Below are 15,569 nucleotides of genomic sequence, written 5' to 3'. Positions count from 1 at the left end.
TGACTTACCTGGTTGATATTTTATTTTCTTAAAACAATTTATTTGGAATGCATATGCCATGGTAAATCTCTGAATCCATAGATTAGTAGTCTGAGTAATTCACAGGTCAACCTGTATTCCCATAAGTAAGCAGTTATCCATCTCATAGGTTTTGGGAAATCCTTTTTATACTTAAATGTTCAAAGAACTTTTTTGTATATTTACATAGTCTGTTCTATGTCTTCTTACTCTAAATTTATACTTAGTTATAGACTTTATTGAATGTGTACCTGATTTCTTTAAATTACTGGTCTTTTAAGTAACTTTAACAAATTATTAAATCGCAGTGAGCTAGAGTTAAAAAGTTGATTATTGAGTTTCAGTCATACAATATTCCAATCCCTTCACCAGTCATTATTCATTTCCACAACTTATTTTCCCAGTTACCCTTCCACCGTGTCCCCAGCTTACCTCTATGGCTGACACTTTCTAAGCCTGTCTTCATAATGATTATTGATATAACTAATGTAACTTGTAGTTTTTAGTTATTAAGTTCCAGGATTCTCTTTTATTTATTCCCTTGAGTAAGAGTTAAAATAATCCCAAATCTATGATATTTCATAGTGAAGTGCCTACTTTATTCTTTCAAATTTAAATGTATGCTTTTGGACATTGGCAAGTATTATGTCTGTAGTAGAATATGAATTCTGATGCGACTAAGCTAGTTACTCCACAACCCAATTTATTACTGTTTTGTTATTGTTATTAATTAAAAATCATTAAAGTTTACCTTTTAAAAAATTGTTTACCTGGCGTGAAAAGGAAGCCGTGTGTATGTGTAAGAGAAAAATCTTGAAATTTGAGTTTTTCTAACTGGATTTTATAATTATATTAATAGAATCATAAACTAGCACAGAAAAAGAACTTCGAAATCATTATCAGTTTTCTTTCTTTATGATGAGCAAGAAACTTGCTGCCCTGAAGCAATCTTTTTGAGAACTTTAATGTACTCTGATGTAGTACCTCGTTTGGGAGAGGGATGGGGGGTTGTCAGCATAGTGGATGGATGTTAGTGTAGGGAGTTTAGGATGTCAGAGAAAAATGTATGGTAACTCTTTACAACTTTAAGTACATAAAATCATATTTTATCTTACTAAAGAAACGAGAGATAGGACTTTAAATCATTATCTGCAGTTTAGAAAAGATAATTATTACAATAATTCAGATAATACCTTTAGACTAATAAGACTTATTATATTCAGGTCTTTATACAAACCTTAAATGTTTTTTGTCTTTGTTTTGTTTTGTTTTGGAGACACATCTAGATGCATCAAGGGTTACTATTAACTCACTGGCTAAGGCTTGCTCAGGGTTTTGTCAGGAATTGAACCCAGGACCTCACACATACTATTCAAGTATTCTACCATAAGCCACATTCCTGGTTCAAACCTACTTTTGACTATACTGTACTTGCCGAAGGTCAGAGAGCCATGCATTGAACACAAATTCAAATCGATACATAGATAGCCTTATACGATTATTTTAATGTTTTTTTCCTTGAGTTTTTTAAGTTAGACTTACTGAAATGACTCTTACTTTGGTTTTTCTTTTTTAAAAAAGAGAATATTTTTAAGCTGCAGAGAATATTAACGCACGTTAACCAAACATTGAAGCCATGGCACACATTGCTGCTGGTAGGACACAGTATTGTATCTAGATTTTTATTTTAGTAGAATAAGTGTTAAAATAGTTAAAAACTATTGCTGCCTGCCCTACCACAGATCACTAATTTTAAAACATATGGTCTTTATTAAGGCTTAACTGATATAACTCCAATGTATAGATTAATGTTTTCATAAAGTGTTATCTTTACAAACACAAGACCAAGGAGTTTTGTTGTTTAGGTGTACTGGAGCTTTTTTATAATCATTTTTATTTTGAAAAGTTTTAATCTTAGCCAAAGATTAGAGAAAATAGGATAACTAGCTGTTGTTTTCGATTATTTTTTTATCCCCACTCCCTTCAATTATTAATTTTTTATTTACTGTTAAAGAAGATACTTTCTAGCAAATGACCAGAGTTCTCAATGAGAATTTGAAACCAATGAATAGGGAAATCATGCTAAAAAAATTCTTAATCCTGTGTTTGTTTTATAATTTTCTGTGGTATACTCCATCTTGAATTTGAATTACTTCCTTTGTACAACTGTAAGAATAAAATATAGTAAGCTAAGAAATCCAACCACTTATCACTGGCAGATGTTTCTGTTTTCAACTGATGATTGATGATTTTGCTAAGTAGGAAGATGAATTCTGAGTTTAGTAGTTTTAGTAAGATATGTCAATATGTCAACATTTCTTTTTCGTTTCCCTTAAGTACCCTCTACTTTAAATTTATTGCAGTTCATATTGACTTTGTTTTATTTTTGACATACCTCTTGAAGGTATTGAGAATAGTCAATAAAATTATGCTATTTTGTTACTGATTTTATAAATTTGAAGAATAGAATATATAATTCTTTTTTGGGGGGCCTTCCGGTGGAGACCAGGCCTGCTGAACAAATTCTAAAAGAGCTGTAACACTATATAATTCTTATTTTTAATTAGGGATTAATAATTTGTTTACTATGTTGCTATGTCAAAGCTGAGATTTATAGACTATAATTGAAGAGACACTTAGATTTTATTTTTTATTTTTTGTTTGTTTTTGGGTAACACGCGGCAACGCTTGGGTTAATCCTGGCTCTAGGCTCAGAAATCACACCTGGCAGGCTTGGGGGACCATATGGGATGCCAGGATTTGAACCACTGACCTTCTTCATGCAAGGCAAACACATTACCTCCATGCTATCTCTCCGGCCCTGACACTTAGCTTTTTATTATATGTTTTGATCTGTTTGATAATTACTTGACGAAGTCTTTGAAACAAACTAGGCTGAGTTAATAATAGTCTAATAATAGTCTTTTGTTGAATATAAAAAGAAAATGCATTTTGTTTCTTTATATACAAAACAATGGTTTTCCTGTTGAACTTGTTTTTCCAGTTTTAAATACTATATTATGATGTTAGGTATTAATATTGAATATAAAAATTATTCTACATATGATTTATAGGTGCTTTGAGTTTGCAAAAGATGCTTAAACCTGAATTCATGGAACTGTTTAGAACAAAGTGATCACAAATTGAATCAATTTTTTTACTTGAATTGCAATATATGCTTTTATCCTTTGAACTTTTTGGTCATTTCATTTTCATTTCTGTAAATGTTTTCCTGTTCTTGATTGAACTCGTAGCTCTAAACTATCAGAAATCTATCTAAAGCTCATTTCTTTTTTGATTTGTTCAAGGTTAAAGATCTTCCTTTGACTACATAAGCAGGATGTTACCAATCATTATTGAAGGATAAATGTGGGAATTAACAATATCCCTGCCCAAAAGCTTAATCTTATTTTAGATGTTGGAACAGATAGAGTAATGGGACCTATGGCTAGTACAGTGGGCAGGGTGTTTGTCTTACACAGGGTCTTTCCTCATTTGATCCCAGACACACCATATGATACCACCCAAGAATGATCCCTAAGGCAGAGCAAGGAATAATTTTTAAGCACAACAGGGCCTGTGCCCCAAAAGAAAAAAAGAGAATATTTAGTTTTGAAGGCTAGATGTGAAATAAAGAATCTGAAGTTTCCTAGATCATGTAGTGTGTGCAGATAGGGAAAAAGGACACAAGAGAGTTTTGTGTATACTATCTTAAAACAGATTTAGGAGAGAATGTAAGGTTAAGATCTTCAAACATTTTAGTTCTATAATGAACTCTGCTTATCTATGTACTACTCCTATGAGTATCACTGTTCTACACATGACTGGTTTCTGGTGGCTGAAAACTGGTTGTATTTTATAAATTTTATAATGGAGACATGATGTGACATTTTTCAAAAATATGACTTGTAATTATCTGACCTGTATGTCATATTTGTGGTAAATAAATTAATAGTTCTCCTGGGAATGACCTTACAAATTTTCTATCTAGAGAATTATTTTTTAGCTGTAGATTCAGTTAATGACAACTTTAAAAATATTCTTTATTATCATGCTTTATTTAAATAACATGCTTTAGGTTACTATAGTGTTAATACTTATAGTTTGATGTACTTAACAATACCTTATCACCACCAAAGTGCCCAGGACCTTCCACTACTGTCCCTTTGTTACCTCCCCTCCAATCTCTTCTCCATCATTACTTGGTAATCCAAACTGTATAATCCAAGGACAAGGGTTTAATAACTTTTCTATACTATCTGTTCCCTAATACAAATAAGTGAAATCATGTATTTGTCCTTCTTTGATTTATTTTGCTTAATATGATAACCTTTAGTTTCTTTCAACTTGCTGCAAAATGCAAGATTAAATTTTTTCTTAAAGCGGCATAATACTCCAGTGTCTGTATTTATACTGTAATGAATATAAGTGTACATCTATTGTTGATTTAATTTTTTGTCTGGAGTAGATGCCAAGGAATATTACTGCATGTTCATATGAAAGCTCTATTTTTACTTCTGAGAACTCTGTACACTGTTTTCACAAAGACTGAACCAGACATTCCCATCAGTTAATGAGGAGGGTTCCTTTTTCACCACATCCCTGTCAACACTGATTATTTCCAGTCTTTCTGATATATGCCATACTCAAGGGTATGAGATGATACCTAATTGACTTTTTGATTTGCATTACACTGATAATAACAAATACTTTTTCATTTGCTCACTATCCTTTCCTATGTCCTTTTTCAGGCAGTATCACCTTTTTCTGATGAGATTATTGTTTATTTCACATTTTTAATTTACTTGTTGTTTTCATTTTTGGATCATAGCTTGCAGGACAAAGGGCTTACTCCTAGCTATGCTCAGGGGTTACTCCTTGTGGGTGTCAGAAAACCATATGTGGTACCAAGGATCGAGTTCTGGTCAGGTACATACAAGGCAATTAAGTGCTTTAGCTCCAGCCCTTATTTAATTTTGTTGTGACCTTTATGTGGGCTTTATTTTGGATATTAACCCTTTAACTGATGTATAGTGTGACTTTTCCCCCTCATTTATTACTGATTTTTTTTTAAATTTTAACCTGTTTCTTTTGCCAAAACCTTTTAAGGTAGTTTCATTTGTTTATTTTTTATTTTTCATAATTATCAGTGGAGTAAAATCATTGACGACAACATGGAGGACCATATCCTATGTTTCTTGGGTCTATTTTATGGATTCTGGTCAAATTTCAAGTTTTTTAATCCACTTGAAATTAATGGTTTTAGTTTTTTGCATGTACTGCTCAGTTTTCACAGCACCATTTGTGGAAGACGGTTTCTCTGCTCCACTTCATGCATTCAACTCCTGACAACTCAAGATTTACAAAGGGGACATTAGTTGAGATATCTCACTTTTCTTTTTTAAATGTAAAGCTTTGGTAGACTTTTATATGTATTTAGTAAATGATTGTCAAGTGCTATTATTCTTTATTATTGATTCTTTTAACTCATTTAAATTCTTTTCTAGGTTCAAAGTACAGAGGGAGAAGTTCCTCATGTTCCAGCCACTTATCAGCTAGGTCTTAACAAATCCAAGAGAGGTAAGCACATCAGTATCCTCTAGTTCCTGAGCAAATTATTGCTTAAAGTGTGTTCAGTTGATTTTGAAAAGGGGGATAATCTGTCAGTACTTTTAGTACATGCATGTGTAAGTGTAAGGAGGGTATGCATACTTGTTTATGGTTGATTATAGGTTGGTATTTGCTTGAAGGCTTCTGTGTCATAAAATAATAACTTGATTATTCTCTAAAGACCTTTTCATACAGCCCTGCATATCCTACTTAAGGCCTAGGTAAGAAGTCATAGGAAGAACAGCATAGTGCTTATTTTTAACTATTAAGATTGAAATTTATACTTGTTATTCATTCACCTCTGAATTTTTTTTTTGGGCCACACCTGTTTGATGCTCAGGGGTTACTCCTGGCTAAGCGCTCAGAAATTGCCCCTGGCTTGGGGGAACCATATGGGATGCGGGGGTATTGAACTGCGTTCGCGATCCTTGGCTAGCGCTTGCAAGGCAGACACCTTACCTCTAGCTCCACCTCGCCGGCCCCTCACCTCTGATTTTTTATTAAATATGCTCCTAATTATAATATACAAAAATGCAAGAAATTACAAATGTCTTAGCAATAGTTAAAACTAGTTAAACTCAAACTATGGCTCAAAGGTGAGTGGTTGAACATAATATCCTAGTCTTGAATTATTAATTATTGACCAAGAACCTTTGAATCCATTTCTTTCACTTGTAACTTGTAATGAGAAAAACATGTCTGGTCTTTCTTAATTTCACAAAATGCTTGAAATATAATGAGAAAGAAGTTCAAATCATTCAAGGTAGGCCTTTAACTTATTTTTAAAACTTTACACATTCTAAACCACACAGCTGTTTTTGTTTTTGTTCCTGGTTTTGTTTTTGTTTCTGTTTTGTTTTTTTGTTTGTTTGTTTGTTTTTGGCTTTTTGAGCCACACCCGGTAATGCTCGGGGATTACTCCTGGCTATGTGCTCAGAAATTGCTCTTGGCTTGGGGGACCATATGGGACACCAGGCGATCGAACTGGGGTCTGTGCTCAGTTAGCGCTTGCAAGGCAAACCCTACCAGTTGCACCACTGTTCCGGCCCCAGCATGTTTTTTAAACAAAATGTTCACATACATATATTTTAGAGTAGGAAGTTATATTTTATCTTCTGTCTCTGACTTAATGTGAAGTTACTTGCATATAGTGCTTCCTTTATTGCAATATGGCACTTACAAACAAGAGATACTCTTACTAGGACATAAAATGAACTTTCTTTTTTTTTTGGTTTTTGGGCCACACCCAGCGGTGCTCAAGGGTTACTCCTGGCTGTATGCTCAGAAATAGCTCCTGGCAGGCACGGGGGACCATATGGGACACCTGGATTCGAACCAACCACCTTTGGTCCTGGATCGGCTGCTTGCAAGGCAAACGCCGCTGTGCTATCTCTCCGGGCCCATAAAATGAACTTTCTTATTTAACTTTCCTGTTAGTATTTATAAATACTTGCATGTGTTTTTGAACTATAAGGTAAAGTTAATAGTCATGAAGGACTGTTTGCTATAGATAAACAAATAAGGGAGATATTGAGAAAAAACCTTGTTCTGTGTCCAAAGAGGTAAAAGCAATATCACTTGAAGATCTTGAAGTGTATGTATTCGGGTGGGGGCTAATCATATCTTGTCCATTATTTTATAAGGCATAAGTAAAGATGTTAACATTTTATGAATTACTTTTATTAAAAATGAATAATTTTGTGTACATAAGAAAGAATAGCTTATTTTTTTGGTATTTTTGAAATATTCACAATATTTACAAATTTTGATAATGTGATATGCAAGTATGTTAGTACTTATAGTTGCAAGATTGGAATCACTTGGATTGTATTTCTTTCACTAGTTTAGTAAAAATGCATTTAGTGCATTTTCTAAAAAATACTTCACAAAAAATCTATAATAGGTTTTAATATTGGATTGACATATGAAAACCAAAAAGGTGTCTCAACTTGTGTCACATAGTAACATTTGGCATCTCATGTTGAGATTAATTCAACATGATTTTGTGCAATTTTTTTTCTGTACATAGAAAAATGTTTAACAGAGAAAGAGCACCTTATTTTTAAATTTTATTTTATTTTAGCAATATAGGACATATAAAATTTTCATATTTTACTTAGTTCTCACTTAATGTTAACTTCTTATATATGTTTTTTCTTGTGTGGTTATTAGAAATAATGTTTAACTTCTCAGTTATATTGAGATCTAATATTTATTCAATATTTTATGTGGATGTTTATATGCTTTGGTGAGATTGAAATATCTCTATAAATTTAAACAGTTTTATCATTCAAAGAATAGTCACACCTTCATTCTACTTAGTTCCTGTAAGATAGGAATATTCATTTTTGTGGAGTAAAATTATTGCTTCTAGTGCTGAAGCCAAATCTTGAACCTAGACCTCCCTGTTCTCTTCTGGTGGACTCCTCACTCAGTTTACTGTTACCTGATCTGAGTGAACTGAGACTGGGCTGACCATGGAAAGATGGATCCCACTACAGATGTTGTTGTTCTTAACAGAGAGAAGCTGAGTGGGGCTGGACACTCTGGCTTTCCTGTGCTCTGACAACTAAACTGCCCTTTGCCCAACCATAAAGGCATTGTCATTTCATCCTTTTAATGAGCACTTACTTTTGTTGCCTTAAGAGAATAATTATACTTGATTCATTCTGCAAACATTTTTTTAATTGTTAGCTTGTTCTACGTAATGGAAACAAAGAAGAATAAATAAGATCCTCTGCTTTCAGGAGACTCATAATTGATTCTTTGTTTTTAAAACCTGCAAATCCTGTAATTATGGTGATAATTGCTATGGGATAAGATATTAATCATTTTCTCAGTGTGTATAATGGTGTTTTATTTTATAATATCTTTATTTAAGCACCATGATTACAAACATGTTTGTAGTTGTGTTCAGTCATAAAAAGTGCAACCTCCTTCATCAGTGCAACCTTCCCACCACCATTGCCCCCCATCTCTCTCCTCCCCAACCCCCTGCCTGTCTTTGACACAGGCATTCTATTTCTCTCAGTGTGTATAATGTTTAATTGATACAATGGCAAATTTTTTTTCAGTTGTTTCAATTGCAATTCTGTTATTTTGGCATACATAAAGTTACAAAAGAATATAGAATAATTCCTTATATTTCGTTGTACATAACTTTAACTTAAAATGTTACAGGATAATTACAGAATTATTATAAACTTAATGAGAAAACAGTATTATATTCTATATTTCTCTAAGTTGAGATTGTAGTGGACCATGTTTCAAATTCAGGCAGGCTTTAATTGATACTTGGTTTTCAAACGTAATAAGATCTATATTTCATCAAAAGCTTAAAGGAATGTGGAATTTTAGTGTTCTGCAGAATTTGATTTTTCATGGAGCCTCTTTTTAGTAACTGTAATAGTTACAAAATCTTCCCTCTTAGTCATGTAGATATGCTTGTCAGAATTGGCTTTTTTCTTGGCCAGGCTCAGTGGTTCTGAGGGCTTATTTTTGGATCTGTGCTTAAAACTCACTCCTGGCTAAATGAGAGACAGTATGGGGTATCAAGGATAGAAACTGGGTTATCTGTGCAAGGCAAACAAATTTGCATGATTGCCTTGGCCCTTGACTTGGCTTTATACTTATAAAAAAGTTACATTAATTAGGAATTAAAAGTTTGGAAGCAGAAAATGTAGAATTTATGTACATTTATCTTGTTAGTTGAACCTGTTGGAATTTCTTGTCATTTTTAAGAAATAATTGTCTTATAATTTTGTTGGCATCATTTTTAAACATTAGAGATCTTAAGTAACCTGCATACAAATTATCTACTGTTGGTTTTAATTGTATTCTTACTAGAAAAATAATGTGTTTTTTTACTTTCTATTTTAATTTTATTTTTCATACTAAAGTACCCTTATATATTTTCATAATCGAAATGATTTTACTTTGGGGCTTTGATTTTTATGAGCTTTTTTTGTTTAGCCAATTGTCCTCCAAGACATGAATTGGATTCATCTAATCCATATAATTAGAACTAAATTAACAACAAAGATTTTCTAATTGCAAAATTAGCAACAGATTTAATTAATTAGCTACAGTTTTTCTAATATGTGATTCAGTTTTTTTGCAGAATTCATTTTACTCCTGTATTTTGAAACTCTATTTTATGTTAAGTAATGCATATTTTTCTAAGAAGGAGTCAATTTTGCTGATCATGTAACTGTTGGGAATCATATCTGTAGTAATATTGTACTCATTGGAGCTATACTGCGCATGTTTATAAAACTACATTTCTTTTGGTAGATCATTTGTTACGTACAGCAAGTCAGCATTCTGATAGCAGTGGTTTTGCAGAAGATTCAACAGACTGTCTCTCCCTCAATCATCTGCAGGTAACATTTTCTACTGTAGTAAACATGATATACCTCATATCTAGGTGGTTTTTCAGTACCTATGCTTTGAGACGAAATCTGTATAAACTTTTTTTCAAAATTTTATGGATGAAATGTTACATAAATATCACCACAAATTTTTAGATTTCATAAATAAAGCAAAACACGCTTTCTTCATTTGTTAGCCACTAGTAAACAAATAGTAAAACATATTCATTAATAACCTAGTCTGATTTTTTCTTTATTTTCACCCTTTTTATTTTACCCTTTTTATTATCTGACACTAACTTTTGTTTGATAATTAGCATTAAATGTGGATATAGCTGCTGAATATTTATACTAATTCAATGATAGGGTATTAGTTTATTCAAGGGATAGTTATATCTTTATCTTTAAGAGGCTACTAGTTATGTGTGGAGTGTATAGAATGTTCATGAGAAAGTTTAAATGAATATATAAGTAAATTTTAAAGAAAGTTGGAAGAGAAGATCAGATCACTCCCACAAAAGAGCCTCTCAAATATTATTTAGGACAGAAAAAGTTTCTGAGAAGACTTATAAACACAAATCCTGCACATAGAACAGAGTGGGATATGGAAGAGAGACTTTCAATTGCAAAACTAGCTATCAATGAAAGGATGAGAATTTGGTTATTTGGAAATGATTGCTTGAGTGGTTCTCATGTACAGTGAGACATGTACATGTGCAGTGAGGCTGGACTGTAGTTTAAAAATGAAACAAAACCTGTTTTTAAATACAGATTATTGCATAGGGTGACAAATCTTTTCTTTTTTTATATGGACATAAATGGGTAGTATTGTTTGTCTAAGAGGAGTATTTGATGTGGAAATATCTGGGTTAGAATTGGAGGTATACTTACTCTAATATGGAGAGAATGTGATTGGTTGTTCAGGTTGAAGAAATTATTTTTGACCAAAAGGACACTATTTCAGTAGGGCAATATTGGGAGAGAGATAAAGCTTCTTGTTGGGGGAAAAAAAGAAATGCAGTTTTTGTGTTTACTTGTGAATCTTTATTATTATTATTATTATTTGGTTTTTGGGCCACACCCAGTGGCACTTAGGTTACTCCTGGCTCTGCACTCAGAAATCATTCCTGGCAGGATCGGGGAACCATATGGGATGCTGGGAATCGAACCCAGGTTCGTCCTGGGTCGGCTGTGTGGAAAGCAAATGCCCTACTGCTGTGCTATCTCTCCGGCCCTATGCCCATGAATCTTGTTCAGGAAGGAGGATATGGGTAATGGTAAAAGATGTCAAGAAACGGCCAGAGAGATAGCATGGATGTAAAGTGTTTGCCTTTCATGCAGAAGGTCATTGGTTCAAATCCCGGCATTCCATAAGGTCCCCTGAGCCTGCCAGGAGCGATTTCTGAGCATGGAGCCAGGAGTAACCTCTGAGCACTGCTGGGTGTGACCCCTCCCCCACAAAAAAGATGTCAAGAAAATAGTACATGGTTTAGAAATCTCATTTTCTACTTTGTGAGAAAGCGGAGGGATTCCTGTCGATTATTAAAAGCAGTTTTGACTAGCCAGGGTCAAAACAGGTGGGAGATCAGAAGAATAAAGAGGTGTTTTAAAAATTTTGGTATCTGCTCCTGTTTCTTGGACGATTTAAATTCTCCCTGTGTCTCTTCCACAGGTTCATGAGTCCTTGCAAGCCATGGGTAGTAGTGCTGATAGTTGTGACAGTGAGACAACAGTCACCTCATTCGGTCAAGACCTTGTCACACCAACAGTCCAAGAACAGCCTTACTTTAATGAGTCAGAGGAAGAATCTCCTACCCCTTTTCAGAAAGGAAGAGAGAAGGCAGCCAAAGTTACTGACAAAAGGTCACATAGCCAGGATATCTCCCAGTGCGAAACTGTTGAGAATACAGGAAATAAACAGTCCACCTGTAGTGCAGAGGATCACGTTACTGAAGTCACTGAAACAAAAGAGCCTTTATCTCCACCACAGCCTGAGGAGCTGCAGAGAGAAGCTAGTGCTGAAAGTGACATGGATAAGGGCAGCGAATGTGAATTTGCTCAGTACACCACACACCATATTCTTACATCGTTGGCTTCTATTGAGTGCAGTGAGAAGAGCTTTAAAACTAGCACTGGCGTTCCTTCTTCCGTGGACAGAGTTAACACAGCTTTGCAAAGAGCTCAAATGAAGGTTTGCAGTCTGTCTAATCAAAGAGTAGGGCGTAGCCTCATAAAATCAAAAGATTTGTTAAAACGCAGGTACTTAGCAAAAGCTGGGTATCCTCTAAGAAGGTCTCAGTCTTTACCAACCACCTTATTGAGCCCAGTGAGGGTCGTGTCTGCAGTCAATGTTCGGTTGTCCCCTGGAAAGGAGACCCGATGTAGTCCACCTTCCTTCACTTACAAGTACACGCCGGAAGAGGAACAGCAACTGGCACAGGAAGTGACAGAGCATGATGGTCAACCTGTAGTTAAATCCTCAATTTTTATCTCTTCATCATCATCTGTGAGGAAAGAAGTCTCTCAGAGTGAGGCCCGCCAGATGGAGGAATGCCGTCACTCAAGGACTCCTACATGCTCCCTCTATACTCCAGCACCTATCTCTCAGTCCACCTGCTCCCTTCACTCTCTCCACTCGGAGTGGCAGGAAAGGCCCTTCTGTGAGCACACAAGAACTCTGAGCACTCACAGTGTCCCCAACATATCAGGCTCCACCTGTAATGCCTTTTCCCCTTTTGGATGCCCTTACTCTCATCGCCATGCTCCCTACCGACCCTGCCCTGCCAACCCTCCTTCTGCCATTGAGATGCAGCTGCGAAGAGTATTGCATGATATTAGAAACTCACTGCAGAATCTGTCACAGGTATGAGAGAAAAAAAGGGTCTTTATTAACTTCATTTCACAAGTCGAGTACATCTTTGATTTTACAGATAAACTGAGACCTATTGGTCATGAATCATTTCAGTTTTTTGTTTGTTTGTTTTGTACATGCCTAGAAACTTATTTCTATCTGTCTTCTTTCTTAAGGGTAACATTGTCACTTGTCCCAAACAATTAATTTCTGCTCATAGTCTTTATTAATTAATGCTTATCATCTCCCTTCCTTCAAAGAAATATAGGCCATTGAATACTCTTCCTTTAGTTTCTCCTCATTTATCTTAGCCAAGTTGTCTTTGTTACAAATCATCTTAATGTACTAACTCTTTGCTTTTCTCTGCTCTTTGACAGTGCTTACCATTTGTTTTCTAAGTTTCCTCTCTTTGGCTTCTGTGGCACCATATTTTCCTGATTCTACTCCTGTTGCACTTCTGACAAAGCTTTCCCTTCATGCACTGGCTCTTGTTGCTGGTTTCCTGGCACAGAAAAAAATCTGCTAACACTGGGTTCAAAGACTGGACAACTCCAGAGCAGAACCAGAGATCAGGTAAAGTGTCAATTTGAAAAAAAAATTAGTTTATACATTTCATTTCTTATAGTCAACACACTAAGATTTTTAGAAATAATATATTATTCTAAATATTTTCCCCAAAATAATGAAAACAAACAAGCTGTTCATAGATTTGACTTTCAAATTGCATAATTTCTTTGCAGATTTTTTTCTTGAAATTCTTATATTTTAGGCAACAGAGAAAATGAAAAAATGACAATGTAGTATGATGATCAGAATGTTCAGTTAGGAGTCAAGAGGCCTAGACTATATATAATAGATTTGGTTTTTGCTTTTCGGGTTTTGGTTTGAGTGTCACACCATCTGGTGCTTAGGGTTATTCCTGGCTTTGCACTCAACAATTATTTCTGGAAGGCTCAAGGAACCAAATAGAATACCAGGTATCAAACTCTGGTAGGCTATGTGCAAGGCAAACACCCTACCCACTGCACTATTACTCCAGCCCTTATAATAGATTTCTTACCCTATGAAATAGTGGACTAGAGTCTACGTTGACAGTGAAAATCAAAGTTGTACCTTTTTAAGTTATATATTAAAAATCAAAATACATAACTGAGTCTCATGTTAGTTGTCTTTTAATGATTTCAGTTTAACTGGAATGTGGTGTATCTTCCTCCTTACAAAGTTTACTTCTATGAGTCAGGTATTTAACCTTTCAGCCATAATTAACATGAAGGTGGAACTCCCAGGGCCCTTTTCACTTATAGCCTTTTATTGCCTCCCTTCTCCTCTTTGTCTCCCTCCTCTTTTCTCTCCCAGCCTATCCTTCCCCTCGTCTACTGCAAACTCCCTTTCCCTTTCCTGTTCCCTTTCTTCTCTTTTCAGTTTTTCTTGTTCTAGATGTAGCCTTCTCTTACATGTTCTATCAGTGAAGCAGCAAATTAATTTCCCCACCATCATACAACCCCAGCACACAGCATGTTTCCATGATCTGCTCTCTGCATATCTCTAGTCTTATTCCTTCTTTGTGTTTAGTTCTTTTGAACATATAGGCTTTTAAATAGTTGAGCATTCCAAACTCTTTTACAAATGACACGTTTTTGTTTTTAAACTTTGAATGCTCACTTTTTGTCTTTGCCATACCAAGTCCTGTTTACTGTTAAAGCTCAACTAAAGTGTCAGTGTTGAGAACACTGGCTCATCTAATCAGGAATTTTAGTATTTATAGCTTTCTCCACTTGCCTTCCAACATTTTTTCCTTTTTTTTTCCTTTTTCATACATGGTGAGAAAAAAAATAAAAGTTTGTAGTAGTTTTTACTTTTTTTTTAATTGCCTGTAGTAGATATTTAAAACTGAGTGTAATGATTATTTGCTATTCTCTTCATCCAAGTGAGTAGTTGTGTTGTCTTAGAATACTCTTTGCTATTACTTGTATAGATTTTAATGTGACTTTTGTTTTCCTGCTTTCCTGAAACTCTATATGTGTGGCTTTTTTGGTTATATTTAGAACAAATAGGACTAATGAAGGAATTAATGATTTCTTTGATTCCTGTTTGCATTATAAAGTGTTTTATTTTTTTTTTAAAAAGATGTAGGTCCCAATATACATTTTAATAACATAGAGAATTTGAGATATAGTTACTTAAATATTAATTTTTAATTGTACTTGTGTTCTTTTGAAGTACCCTATGATGAGAGGAGCTGATCTTGCTGCTGCTTCTTATAGTACTCAGAAATCATCTGTTCTACCTCTGTATGAAGTAAGTTCTGATTTAAAACTACCAAGTTCAAGGAACATTCCTATGAAGTAGAAGCCTAATTTTATTTTACTCTGTTTTAGAATACTTTTCAGGAGCTTCAGGTAATGAGGCGAAGCCTAAACTTATTTAGGACACAGATGATGGATTTAGAGTTAGCAATGCTGCGACAGCAAACAATGGTCTATCATCATATGACTGAAGAGGAAAGGTAAAAGTCCATTTGGTCTTGGGTCAGTCTCAGTCAGTCATTTTCATCCTTAAAAGCGTAGCCAGCTTTCATTTAAACTAGGTTGTACTCCAACTGCTGTGTATCTTGTATCTGTGAAACTGAGTGTCTACTCAATCTAGTTTCGATTACTTTAAAACGGTGGGGCAGGGCAGTGGTATAGTGGATACTTTTCATGCTTTGCATGTAGCTCATC

At 34.6% G+C, this 15,569-nt stretch overlaps 1 protein-coding gene and 1 non-coding gene across 3 annotated transcripts in view; one reads left to right on the top strand and one right to left on the bottom strand.

The window, feature by feature from the left end:
- The window catches only part of ITPRID2 (ITPR interacting domain containing 2), a 42,442-nt gene that overhangs the window by 14,160 nt on the left and 12,713 nt on the right, over positions 1 to 15,569 (top strand). For both annotated transcript variants that reach the window (XM_049773558.1, XM_049773559.1), the window contains exons 9-13: positions 5,526 to 5,598; positions 9,922 to 10,010; positions 11,671 to 12,861; positions 15,070 to 15,147; positions 15,228 to 15,355. In XM_049773558.1, coding sequence (XP_049629515.1) covers positions 5,526 to 5,598; positions 9,922 to 10,010; positions 11,671 to 12,861; positions 15,070 to 15,147; positions 15,228 to 15,355 — 1,559 coding nt within the window. The remainder of the gene's footprint in view (positions 1 to 5,525; positions 5,599 to 9,921; positions 10,011 to 11,670; positions 12,862 to 15,069; positions 15,148 to 15,227; positions 15,356 to 15,569) is intronic.
- LOC126009928 (U7 small nuclear RNA) lies at positions 2,505 to 2,563 on the bottom strand. Its single transcript, XR_007496091.1, has one exon. It is a non-coding gene; the product is annotated as a U7 small nuclear RNA (small nuclear RNA).

The sequence above is a fragment of the Suncus etruscus genome, chromosome 5, assembly GCF_024139225.1.
Source record: "Suncus etruscus isolate mSunEtr1 chromosome 5, mSunEtr1.pri.cur, whole genome shotgun sequence".
NCBI lineage: Eukaryota > Metazoa > Chordata > Mammalia > Eulipotyphla > Soricidae > Suncus > Suncus etruscus.
This window is presented reverse-complemented; position numbering and strand designations above follow the sequence as displayed.